The 13,891-nt window shown below is 43.2% G+C and overlaps 1 protein-coding gene across 2 annotated transcripts in view; it reads left to right on the top strand.

Annotated features, from left to right (window-relative positions):
- Positions 1-13,891, top strand: part of LOC146868216 (uncharacterized) — a 163,210-nt gene that overhangs the window by 123,563 nt on the left and 25,756 nt on the right. For both annotated transcript variants that reach the window (XM_085609427.1, XM_085609431.1), the window contains exons 7-8: positions 6,898-6,984; positions 7,698-7,845. In XM_085609427.1, coding sequence (XP_085465553.1) covers positions 6,898-6,984; positions 7,698-7,845 — 235 coding nt within the window. The remainder of the gene's footprint in view (positions 1-6,897; positions 6,985-7,697; positions 7,846-13,891) is intronic.

Here is a 13,891-nt window from a genome sequence, read left to right as displayed (position 1 = left end):
TCCAGGGCATTTTACCCTCTTTGCTTCCCTACTTAAACACCCACCTCCCTCCACTGCTCCCCGCATAACAGCCTCTGCGTCTCATGCGGGCCCATTGCTTTTAGGTTTCCTTTTCTGTGCCTTTTGATTAATTTCATATTTGTGATCTTTTCTGTGCTATCTGATTAATTTCATATTGTTGTTAGATGGAAAGTATAATACTAACCTTTGAAAACGCCGGTATTGGGAGCAGCATACCCAACACCCGTAATAATATAACAGCTGTGAGGTGATTACAGGAGAATCATTGTGTTTGGTGGATTGATTTTATGCTGTAGCATACCCCCTCACCCGCTGTACCCTGGAACTGACAATTTACCTGTTGCACCTATCTGCTGTACACCACTAGAACCCAAAAGGTGCAGGTTTTAAACGGCAGAAGCCCACCGACATTGGCGCCATGGTCTACTTTAAAATGTCCAGAGGCGAATTTGATACAACTCTGTTGGTTACGATTCATGATCACAAATTGGAAGACCGGTCCCTAGATATGGTGCATCATCGCAGAGACCATCAGTAGTTTGTGCACTATATGGATATACTATATGTCCAGTAGTTGAAGGCCAGTTGGACAGGTAGGTATGGACGTAAAGAAACAGGTTTATTGCGTTTGCATTGTATCAGCTGTTTCTTACTTCCTCGTTTGCATCTCAACAATCTCTTTAAGTAAACCTGATGTGGCTTCTCTGGTCGTTTGTTGATGAAATCTGTGCTACATTAAATCGTGGGTGTGTTCTGGTGCACCCAGCCAAGAATAACTTCTAGGAAAAACACACCTTGAATGCCATAGTAGAACAAAGACATGCTACTGACTTGATACACTGCGTCTGCTACATATTACCAGGAAGTGTGTGCTTGGGTAAAAGGATACGTGTGTACACCTGTCTATGAAAAAATCCCAGAGAAACCCATTGTGTGCCAGCAGGCTAGCACTGATCTGATTTCGAAAAATGTACCTATGTCCTGAAAGGATTTTGGAATGTTAGAATATTTGAAGGTAAGCGTTTATCTGGAGCCTTGTCTTTTACAGGGACTCTTCTGTTATTTCCTATTTCGCATATTAAAATATTTCAAGGTACGCTTTTATCTGGGGCCATCTTTTTTGCAGAGATACTTGTGTTATTTCCTATTCTGCAAATTAAAATATTTGGAGACGGCTGGTCTCATGTGGACTCTTTCCTTTTATAAGGCCACTTCTGTTATTTCCTATTCCACATTAAAGTATCTAGAGGTAGGCCTTTATCTGTGACCTTGCCTTTTTCAGGGATAATTCGGTTTTGTTTCAGAAAATCAGTACCTCGGTTTTGTTTGAGTTGAGCTGCAGGCAATTGTCCTTCATCCTGTTGGCGACATCTGTCATTCAGTTGTGCAAGTTAGTCTTAGTGTTGATGGTGTCTTCCGAGAGGAAGAGGATGAGTTGTGTGTCGTTGACATGAAATATGATGTTGAGTTTGTGGGTTTTAGTAATACTGGCCAGAAATGTCATATACGTGTTGAATTGGGTGTGGCTGAGCGAGAATCTTGGGGTACTCCACAGATGATTTCCTTGGGTTTGGAGGTGAAGGTAGACATTTTGTGTTCTCCTGGTGAGGAAAGAGGCGATTCATCTGAGAGCGGCTCCTTGGATCCCTATTTTGTGCATCCTTGTGATGAATGTGTGGTGGAAGACCATGTCAAAGGCTGCTGATTGGGAGGAGTCGAGTAGGAGGTCCCATTCCAGATGTGAGGAAAGTTGTTTGTTGATGGCTTTTTCTAATACTTTGGCCGGAAGCAGGGAGATTGTTTAATAGTTGTTGAGTTCACTGGGGTCTGCCGATCGTTTGGCTTCTGTGCATTTCCAGTCCTTGGGGAAAGTGGGCATGGTAATTGAGGTGTTGAACAAGGTGGTGAGTAAATGACTGATTCTGGCTTCACTTAGGTTTAAGATGTGTTGAGTGCATGGGTCGGTTGGGGCCCCTGAGTGGACCGAGTCCATGATGGAGGTGGTGTACTCTTTGGGGAGCTGGCTTCATTCGGTTAGTCAGATGTCTGTGGTGGTAGCGGGGTCGTTGTATTGCTTGAAGAAGTCATTGGCCTTGAGCTGGAGTTTGAAGTTTCTGCGATCTTGACGTGAAAGAAGTCTGCAAGGTTGTCGCAGAGCACCTGTGAGGGGGTAATGTTGTTTGTTGCAGCTGAGGGGTTGGAGAATTCTTTGATGATGAAGAGTTCTTTGATGTTATTGGAGCTTAATTCAATGCCTGAGGCTAAGGCCTTTTTGTTCGATTCACTAACCTGTCTGTGGTAGAGGTTGAGGGCTGTTTTGAAGGCGGTCTTGTTGATCGTGTCCTTGCCTGTGCACCATCGCCTTTCCAGTTGTTTACAGTGTTGTTTAGTGGTTCTGAGGTCTTCAGTGTACCAGCTAGCTTGCTTGGTGGACCTTCTGTGGCTGTTGTTTCAAATTGGGGGGAAAGCGGTAAGTGCAGTTGGTGATCCAGTTGTTGAAGTTTGACGTTCTGGTCTAGGTTGTGGGAGAAGATGGAGTGGGTGGTGTTGAGAGCATTGATTTATGTGTCCTTCGAGACTAAGCTCCAGTTGCATTGGGCAGACTGGGGGCAGATGTTGAAGTGAACGATCCAGATGAGTTCCATGGTGTAGCTGTACCTGATTTGGTCGCTGGTGGTGAAGATGCGGTCTAGCGTCTGGCCTGCGGTGTGCATGGGGTCAGAGATGAGTTGGGTGAGTCCGATGTTATTCATGCTGGTCAGGAGGTTGGTAGTGTTGATAACATTGTGGTCGTTGAGATGGAAGATGAAGACACTAAGGAAAATGTAGTTGTTGCAGTCTATGGCAAGGGGAACGATGAAGTTACAGAACGCTGGATGTGGTTCTGGAGAACTGGAGGCGAGGGTGCCCCTGATGGTGTTTTTTGCTGTCAGTTTGGTTGGGAAGTTGAGGTGTTACATGGCTGGGGTGAAATCATTAATAGTGGGGAATTGGATGGATTCCTTGTGTATGATGGCGATACCCCCACCAGGCTTCTTTATGGTGTCGTGGTGAGTGATCTTGTATCCTTCGGGTATTGCAGTGGCAATGTCGGGGCCGGAAGTGGGGTTGAGCCAAGTCTCAGTGAGGAAGAGGACGTGGAGTGGTAGGGTGGAGATGAGGTCCCAAATCTCAGTAGTGTGTTTGTATAGTGAGCATGTGTTGAGAAGGGCTCATGCGACTTCGTGTTTTTGTTCAGGTGATGTCCGTGGTGTTTTCAGGGTGGGGCTGATGTGTGTCTGTGCTGTGGCAGGTGAAGTAGCAGTGGGTGCAGGTGAATGGTCCTACTGTAGAGCGTGGGTCAGAGCAGTGACAGTGTTTGTTGGAGCTTCCAGGGTCGATGGTGTATCTGCAGGAGATGGGAGGGCAGGCATTGTGGCGTTGGGCATGGTCCAGGCACAGATGGGCGCAAACGGGCTTGCCTTTAGCACCTTCGGTGCGGTTTGCACTGCATCCTGCATTAACTAGGTCCTGGGGTGAGCGAGGCTTCTGTTGGCGGTAAAGAATGTAAAAACGCGGTCGGAAAAACCAGGCGAGAAAACCCAGGCAGCTGCAGTGTCACTGGATCAGGCTGGAACAAGTAGGCCGAGTGAATTGTTATAAAATGTCATAAAAGCATGTCAAGTGAATTGTTTCACTCTGCTATTCATTATTCAACATCTGTCCATAAAAACAACCCCAGCTACTTGACGTGGCAGTACAGCTACCACCTGCAAGGAGATCATTGTGTCCATGGAAATAGCAAAACTTTTGAAACCCTATTTAGAAATGGACACTAACTGTACTACCTCCATAAACACCATGGAAGCTCAATCCAGCCACCTCCGTGTTTCCTAGCCTCCTTTAGAGTGCCATCCAATTATAGTGGTCGATCTATTACCATTTCAGACAGCACCATCTCTGATCAAAACAGCCTGGTACATTTTGGTGGTTTTGCAGATAAAGACTTTTGGTAGTAGTTGGTAGTTTGGTGAAGTATGGTAGGAAACTCTCTGCACATCCAGGGCACTAGTAATGTGGGTACAAGAAGTGAACTTTCACTTTGAAGGTCCATTTTCCATACGCACATTCCTAACGGCTGTAGAGGCATTGTGTTATTGCCATCATTGACTTTTTTTCTTGAAGATGCAGCTCTGCTGACCTGAGTAGCCTGCCTAAGGGTGAAATTACTACTCAATCATTCCAGGAAAGCCTGAGTGATGAGGACCAGCGTCGACAGTGTGGCCGAAGTGTTTCCTCTGCCACATATGCAGACTTTTGGTTTCACTGAAAAATACTAAATGACCCCTTCAATCCTATTAGGCTGAAAGATCCATCTCTATTAATGTGGTATTTTCTTTGATATTGATAAACATTATCATAGCTCCCCTTAAATCTGAGTCCCTGAAGTACAATTAAAATAGATTGCATTTTATTTTTTTAAATGGTTTCATAAAAAAGGTTTTTAGGGGGCATCAATCTTTCTATTTTATATTCATAGCCAATTCGAATAAAAAACGCACACTATAAATCATGTTGTTGAGAAGCTAATTGCATTTTATTTTTTAAACCTCAAAATACTGTACATAACCTGCTGGCTTTACTCTGCATATCTAGGTATATTGACACAATTGCTTGAAATATTAAGGAAGCATCAAGCTCCAAGTATACACAGCAGAGTCGGAGAGCAATTTGTCTTTTCCACTCCTTGGAGAATGGACCCATGATCACAAATCTCTGCTTTGTAGGCTTGTTTTTTCAAGTGTTTTTTTGGGGGGCTGTTTGTATTTGCACCTCAGCCAACGGAGTCACAATTGTTTTCTGGAGCCATGCTCTTTATTTTCTGTCTTTTTTAAGGAGGATACTTAGCTACATGTGCAGTCTCTTTGGCCCTCGTTTTGACCAGAAGAATAAACAAATCATTTGTGTGGTTCGTCTTTCAAAATAACCCATAACTTGTGATCTCTGTTATGCGGTATAATGTAGGAGATTTAATTATATGAAGGGAGCTCACCTGAGTCTTACACTTTGAGGAAAAAAGGAGCATTTTACCCGGGGATATTACCAAAGGAAAAGAGCGCAATGTGTTTTCTCTGCCTCCTACCTCTTTCAGATATTAGGATATACAATGTTGAGGCTTTCAATATTACAGGGTTTAGTGTCGAGATATTTGACAATGAGAGCCTCGTTTGCGAATGGTTTGATATTGAGACTTTGTTTGCCATCAAGATCTCTCTCAGCTTGTAGTGGAAAAAAAGATCAGGACAAACCATTCCTCCACATACTCTCCCATCATCAAGGCTTGACAGATATCAGTAAGAGGATCTGGATACAACACCTGTACCTCTGAGAAAGAATGAAAACATGTCTATGTCATAGATTCCACAACAGCAGCCTCGTGTGGGGCTTCTTCTGCCTTGATGGAATGAAACCATTGGCATTATGTCCTTTTCAAGGATGAAAACTCTTCAGGCTCAAAATTAACTTTTTGGGAGGTCCCTTTCTAGAAGCAGATCTCCTCGTTGTTTTAGGTAAAGGTAGCATAGATATAATTAGAAATTTGATGAGATACAGACTCTGATAGGAGTGTTCCCCCTTCAAGCTCCTTGATCCATCCAGTCGAAGAATTGATCTAGTCAACAGTACGCTGATTTCTCCTATTGTTGTCAACAGAGTAGCAGAGTGCTGGTCAAGGTGTGAAATAAAATAAATTATGTTTCTGGACTTGAGGATAAGAGCACTATAATATTAAATAAAACATAAGCAATAAAGTAGTATACATTTCTTTTAGTTGTGCATTTCAAGAAAGTTAATACATAGTAGAAGAACGAGGAAGGCATTGTAATTTGTATGTTCTTGGCAAACAAGAAGCAGTCTTATATCTAGAAGGAAGTTTGTGATCGAGTGAACAAGGTTGCCAAATAGACCTTGGAATTAAAAAAAAGCCAAACTTCATATGGTAAGTCACGTGAAGTATACAAACATGAAAAGAAAGTACTTGAAATATGAATTTACTAGCAGGTTGCTATACACTGGGGCAGGCGGCCTCAATCGAAAGCTGACGCCTGGCTGCGCGGCGTGGTCTATTGCCAAGAACAATAATCTACACACTGTGACCTTCTGCCACAGAGATTCCGCCTGATAGACATCTGAGAGCCACTACTAGCTTACTTCAGACACAGAGACATCCCCTTCCCGCCATCTGCAACGGGGATGGACTCGCACAATTGCAGACCCTCCCGCCAGATCATCCAGTGCGCCAGAGGACCTGGATGGCCCCACCTCCGGCCTCCTGATTATCTGAAACCTCGAGGTGTGAGTGCAACCTGCGCACTATGCTTTCTTTCTCCGCTATCCGCCCTCTGGAGGGAGCCCAGCTGCATGATTTCTTCATATGATGTGCCTATTTCCATGTGGACCTGGTTCAAAAGTGATATGATGGAGTGATGATGTCATAATGTCTTTCAAAATGTACTGACTTTACAAATGTGCCTTTTCTTCCCCTGTCCCTGACCCACCTTCTCCCCTTCCTTTGTTACTTAGTGGCTGTCACCTCACTGTTGCTTCTTTTAAGGAATGGCAATTAAAACTGTGTAATTAAAAATAAATGGATTTACTGAGCAACTCTTTGGGTTTCGCAGCCATCCCTCGCGTGAATGATTGTAATCTGCAGTAGAAAAACTGATAATTGGCTTTTAAAGGTGGAGTAACACTTTAAAGAATTTTCATGAAAATGTATGCTTGTATACCGGAATCAATCTACTTTATATTAATGTCCCCTTTTTATTTGAATTGTCTGTAAGAGGTTTGATTATCTGAGTTCAGGGACTACATGCATATGCCTGTGATTTCTTACAGATCCTGAAAGAGATGAAGCCCCTGGTTTGGATATTTGTGCTGCAGAATTTGCCTGAAGTTGCCTATCTTGTCTATCTTCTATACACTGTGAGTGCATTAGTGGCTTGTCTGTATCTGGGAAAACCAGACACCATAGCGTGGAGGAATAAACATGGGCCTTGAGAGGCATTAGCACTCATGGACACGGTGGGTGGGCACAGCTATGCTTGTACTCTGGCTTGTGCATTAAAAACTTACAGGAACATTGAGGATTAATTGGAGCTCTGTCTGACAACCCCATGTATTACTTGGGACGTAAAACAGTAAAAATATCATCTGTACACAGCGGTTAATTGTGAAATGGATATATGGGAAACGCAGACATTTTCCGATGTGCCTTTGAGCTCTGGTACTTTATGGGGGTAATTCTAAAATGGAGTCGTGCTTTCTCATTACAGGTATACAGTCTGCCCATGAGCATTTCTGTTTTCACCTTCATTACTAAAAGCAGTAATGTTGGGGGTTCATTGCTGCTGAAAGAGATAGTGTATTTCTATATTGGCTGTATTATGACCAGACCAAAGTAATCTATAGAACATTAAGAGGTAAAAGATAGCCTTTTTAAATCAAATCTACATCTATCTGGGGTACCATAACCTAATTCTCAAATTTTTAAAGCGAGAGAGGTCTTGCACTGAGAAAGGCAGTTTTATTTAAATAGCTCAACAATTTCTTGGCCAGCGTGCTACCACTTGTATGTTAACATAACCACAAATTTAGATTTGATTCAGACTGAACAAGTTTTTGTTTTTCCCCCTTAGGTGATAAGCAGCTGGGGTCATGATAAAACCCACATACTGGAAGCAGCTGCCGTTACTGGCTCTTGCATCTCGGTCACCATTAAGTCTGTGCTTTTCTGGTCATTATATCATGTCTACCGAAGCTTTGGCCAGGGCTTGCGAGAGAGAAGTGAGTACTTTGTTTCGAGTATCCATTTTGTAACATATTAACATGTCATCTTGTAGCATTTTCCTGCGGTGTGATCTCAACTGTAAAGAACAGTAGGTATGTCCACATTGCCAGAAGAACTCAGATGTTAAAAAATATTGTATATTTCATATTTGTCTGTGCTTTGAATTATTCACCTTTCGCATGCAAGGACTCCTCAGCGCATGAAAATAGCTTCATTAAAGACATTATATTTAATACTGTAGCATATCCACCTCATTTCAAGCACTTTGGTCATGGGCATTCTCCACCGAACTTCTACCTCTCTGGAAGACTTCTGTTGATAATGTTTCAAAACCATCCTAAAATAGGTGCAGGAGAAGGAGACAATTTCACATAAATTCATTTTCTTGTGGCATTTCCTCAGGCAAAGTACTCACCCACAGACCACAAACAAGACCCTGTGTGTCAAGAGGACGCCGATCAGGAAACGAGAATCACACGCGAGGGAAAGGCTGTGGAGGGGAACCTGAAGTCCTGGCAAGCAGATTTTCAGTCCTTGGCATTCAGGTTAACATAGGGTCATGGAGGCCTCTGGTGTGCTAGCAACATAGTGGCCTGCTAACTTCACTATAACGACCCCTGTAGTTCCCGGCACCCTGCTTACCATTAACCTGGTTCCCTTCTTCATCAATAACACCCACAGTGGTATACCTAGCTAGTTCAGCTTTTTCACATAGGTTCACGGCCTATCTTCTTCCTGGGTTGAAGGTAGGCTGAGTTATTTTTATGCTCGCTCCTTCAGCTTGAGGGCAGGACTCTGTTAAAATGGTTGGTAAAGGAGTTGGACCTCGTCCCTAATGAAATCATGATCATATGGCTTATTTACAAGAACCTTCGGTAGGCAACAGATTGAGAACAGGCAGAAGTGTTGTATCAAGAGCTACATAAAAAAGTTAAATATTAAATATCTGTAATTGAGGTCTTTTTTATTAGACATTAAAAATGGATTCTCTGTGTTGAAACCAATAATAGGAAATTGTGATGGGTTTTTCAAATCTTGCAGGCCTTTAGCTGGTGGATATTTTAAATTTCTGCTTTCTTCAGCTGGATGCAACATGTAATATAGTTAAGAGCTATTTTAGAAAAATAACAGTAACTTAGCAATAATACCTTATGTCACGATTTTTTAAAACTGTTGTGCAGATCAAGGTCTATACAAGATTATTTTTTTGGTTTTTATAATTTAATACTTGAAGATTTCAAAATTAACAGAAAAGACCCCCTTACACACGAAGAGCCAAAAAAATATGATCAAGAAACTGGCAATATACAGAAATAGCAGTATACCCAACAACATCTAGTATATCAAACATCAACCCCCAAATCATTATTATTCATAAAGAATCTCACATATATACTCCTTGCAGTATGACATCAGCTGAAAGCAGGCCAATGCGAGTTGCAGGTCTACCATGTACTTTATTTTAGCTAATGGATCTTAGTGTCAGTGGCACTCACAGAGTCCTCCATTCAATTTGACAGAAGATATGGGTCTAGATTGGATGGACATCAGTCGCCAGTAGGCATCTAGTTGCTAACTGCAGAATGTTACGTCTCTCAAACAGTCTGAGTCTGGGAGGAGAGCCACAACTTCATTGTATCACCGCTCTGCCTTTTGCCATCATGAGTGCAGAGGTAGAATATTTCCTGACAACAGATGGAATGTCCTTAACAGTGAAAAAGAGCCTGAGGGGGGATATTAGGGGGCCACAGTAATCCAATCATTCCAGACATTGCTTCCCTCACCTCTTCCCTGAAGCTAGCGATTGTTGGACACAGCCATACCAGATAAAGGAATCTAGCATTCAGGGCTCTGCATCTAGTGCAATTTGAATTGTCTCTGAGGCCCAGTCACTGCATTGTTGTCAGAGTTTAATGTATTCTATGTAAACATTTTATATGTATCAATCACAGCCGATAATTATGGGAGAGGGCCCCAGTCTGGGAACAACCAAATTTCCATGGTCAGTTAACGGCCAGTCGAGAACTGCAAGCCACTTCTCTTAAGCAGTATGGGTGCATTTGGGGGCCCCCTGTTGTATCATAGTATGTAAAAAGAATTTTAGTTTTCTTAGAGACTGTGAATCAATTAGCATAGGCAAGTTCCTAAAGATGTAGGGAAGAGAAGGAAAGTCACACGTAGATGCTTCACCTGTTTCACAAAGCCTAACCATGTCTAATGGAGTGTGGTTGGACACCAACTTTACAGCCGTTATTGAGAAAAATTTATCAATCGGGTACAAGTCAACCAAGGCTGTGCAATAAAACATGTTTATGTTATTTGCCAGGTAAAATCAAGTAGCTTTAGATTCACTCGTATGAGGTAAACGTGGATTATGGTAAGTGCTATTCCAGGAACATACAAATTGTCAAGATGAGCTGTATGCTGTAGTCTCTCCCATGCCTAAATAGTACATCTGTTAATATTCATCTTAGTTGTGGGCCTAGAGACATGTTAGTGTGTTGAATGGAAAGGTATCCGCATTGTCAGCTTCAATAGAGTTGTGTGGTTAGAACTGTATGGGATGAATTGAGAAGTGTGCAAAGTGATCATGTATACAAAAATATTATGAAGTCTGGGATTTGAAAGCCTTCACTGGTCAACTGAAATGTTAATGTCTCCCATTAAATACGAGGCAGTTTGCTGGCCCAGATTAACTTTATCATATAGGATCCCGGTTCGTTAAAGAGAGCTTTGGTAAGAGGTACAGGAATAATTTTGTAAAAAGGTATATTAATCTCAGGAGAGCAACCATCTTGTCAATAGCCAGCCGACCTGCAAGCCACAAAGGCAGAGCTGGATTCAGCTGCCTATCTAGAGATAGCCGTGCCATAATTTTCTCAAAAAGTTGTGTCGACGTCCCTACATATTTGAATCCTAGGGTATGTAGCTGATGAACTCACCATTTGAATGGGTACTTGAGGGGTTATTCAAACGAGGATTCAGTGAGTGGAAAAATGAAGTTCTTGGTTCTGTTGATAGATATTCCTGATAGGCAGTCCAACTTTATGAATTCAGAAATAAGTTGTGAGATGTTAGTGGCATGGTCTCTGACAAAGAATGTAACACCGTTCGAGTAAAGTGACGCAATAAAGCAACTGGCAGAGAAGCTGAGGCCATGTTCTGGGTGATACAGTCTCAGCCGGACAGCAGTAGGCTCTTTTACAATTGCATTCATTATGTGGAGGAGCGGCACTCCTGCCTAGTTCTCCTAGATATTTGTATGTGATCAGACAGCAGACCATAGTGCTGAAAGGATGCTGTGCGATGGGCATACAGTAGACTGATCATTCTAGTACAGTTTCCAATAATGCCAATTCACTCCAAATTAAGAACAATTATTGCCATTCCATGCAATCAAAAGCTTTAGTGGCATCTAGGAGTGCACCTCTTGCATTAATCGCTGTCTGGTTGGTGGATCAGGGTAAAAATAGTGTAGAGATTGGCAGAAGTGGACCATCCAGGTATAAATACTGTTGATCAGAACTGATCAGACTATTTGGAAGCAGGCTACCCAGAATTGTATTGTCACTTATGATCACTGACAGCCTGCGATAGGAGTCATCGCTCAGGTGGTTTATCAGGTTTAAGGACTGTAATGATCAGGGCTTCAGGAAGATAACAAGGTAGTGAATCGGCCCATCTGGCCTCTTCATACATAGCCAGCAGAGGGGGAGCTAGTATCTAGGTTTATACTTTGTAGAACTGGACTTTCAGCCTATCTGCTCCCGGGTCCCATCCGCTTTGCATGCTCCTGATGACCTGTGCTATTTCGTTAGTGGAGAAAGGCACATCTAGATGCTGTCAATGAGTATCGTTGAGTCAAGCTAGTTCAATAGTGTCAAGGAAGGAGTTAAGATGGACACTGGTGGAAGTCATTTTAGATAGATATAACTCAGAGTAAAAGTCAGCACATTCTCGCCGAATAACAACTGCCTCAAATATGACCTCTTCATCATCTCGAGTCGTCCAAGTGGTTGAGTTCATTAGTGGTTAACTCCTCTAGTCTGCCCTGTATATCTGCAAACACCTGCTTATGCCAAGAGGCGTGCCTCCTCCACTGAGAACATAACGGGGAAGGAAGTGCCTGTGAAAATGCTTTTAAACAAGTCCTTCCCATTAATCATCCATAGCGTTCACAGCTGTGGAGTCTGAGACCCCCAGGATATGCAGATCATTCTGCCCGGAGGGGGCTTCTAGGTGTTTATTTTTCATCTGGATTACAGTCCCTGTTCTCTCCATCTGAGAGATTTTATCGTCTTTTCTGCCAGCAATGTCCTCTGTTTTAGAGACTCAATGCTTCAGGTGATGTGTGCGGTAATCCTGTTTACCAAGGTTCTCTATCATTCTGTCTAGACTGTCCGTAAGCCTATCAATTTTAGTGTCCCGTCATCACCAGACTGTTTCTTATTGAGAAATAGTGTGCAAACCTTGTTCCACCTGTACATATTTGCTAGACGAAGAATGGGCATCCTTTGATGTAACCTCCTGTCCTGCAGTCCTAGTGGACCTTTTGGTTGCTTAGGCTTTTGTTTGCCAATGCTCCTTCATTCTGTCTAGACAATCTGTAAGCATATCAGTTTTATGGTCTGTCATCACCAGACTAGTTTCTTAGCAAAGAATAGTTTGCAAATCTTCAGTTCAACCTATGCGTCTTGTTAGAGGAAGTATGAGCATCCTCAGATGTTACCGCCTTTCCTGCAGGCCTAGCAAAACTTTGATTTTCAAAGTCAAATTTTGGTTTCCTTAGCTTTTGTCTGCCCATATTAATAAGGATTTAAGTTGTTCAGGAGGCTAGGGCAAGAGCAAAGTGGATATTTGGTATATCAGCAATGCAAATGTATGCTTCTCGCCGTGTCTGTGCCAATACTAGAGTGTGAGTCAGGTGTATAGTTCGATGATCCGGCTGCATCTCGCTGGATTCAGGTCTCACTTTATTGTGTCTGGTGCAATGATTAGGCAGGTGTAAGAAAATACCAGTAGTGAATCAGTGACTGAGTTAATATGTGACCAAAGTGTGTCCCGCCACACCCACCTGCCGACCACTCACTATAGCTGGGAATTACAGTGAGGGCACGGGCAGCCCAGCTTCATCACCAGCAGACAACCTACTCCTTCACATCCAATTAATGATACCCCCACCCTGGGCTGTAATTAGGTCCTTTATGAACTTGCTGTCAGTCTGGTGGGGGCAACAACCCACCCAACCTGGGAGAACAGCACAACCAAGCTGCGCCTCAGGAGGCCGTCCTCACCACAGCCAAGCCACAGTTCCACAGTCCAGCACGTCATTCTGTCACCTGCCAGCCACTTCCCTTCATCCATACTCACCACCGTGTGCCCAGCTAACAGGGGCTGGCACTCTTTTAGCGCCTGTGATCTGGGTGCAGACATAGCCAATTCACTGCATCTGCCGATTCCACCTTACTTACTTGGGAGCAGACTCTACTTCCTTGTCCTGAAATCCAGAGTATTCATTAGCAGAGCCCAGGCCCACCAGGCGGTCTCAGGCTCATGTTGGTGTAGAGGGTCGTGAACTATGAATAATGAGTGAAGAACATGTTCTACCAAACCCACCCAAAAAGTGGCCTCAGTCACCCTGGCGCTGTCTCCTGGCTCACTTCTCATACTCCAGAATCTGCATTACTCCACACACCCTGGCAGTTCGCTTGTCATAGCAATGCGCCTGCGTCTCAGCCCAGGCCTGCTGGAGAGAATATCCTTTCAGCTTTGATTTTTGCAGGTCATGGGCTCCTCACACGATGGCTTTTACATCACCACATCACTGATTCTCATTACAAGCGCTGGCCCGCACTGTTTGCAAGGATGAGTTAAGGATTCCAGTTCCATTGACAGATAGGTTCTTAAGCACAGCTTGAGCAAAGTGAGGGGGCAACTTTGCTGCATCTTTAACACTAGAGGCCTCTGAGTGTTGCATCTCATCTGGCTTTTTACAATCAGATGTTACAGACACCTATGCTTAAGGAGTGAAGAACACAATTT

Source organism: Triturus cristatus, chromosome 1_2 (genome assembly GCF_964204655.1).
Source record: "Triturus cristatus chromosome 1_2, aTriCri1.1, whole genome shotgun sequence".
Lineage (NCBI taxonomy): Eukaryota > Metazoa > Chordata > Amphibia > Caudata > Salamandridae > Triturus > Triturus cristatus.
This window is presented reverse-complemented; position numbering and strand designations above follow the sequence as displayed.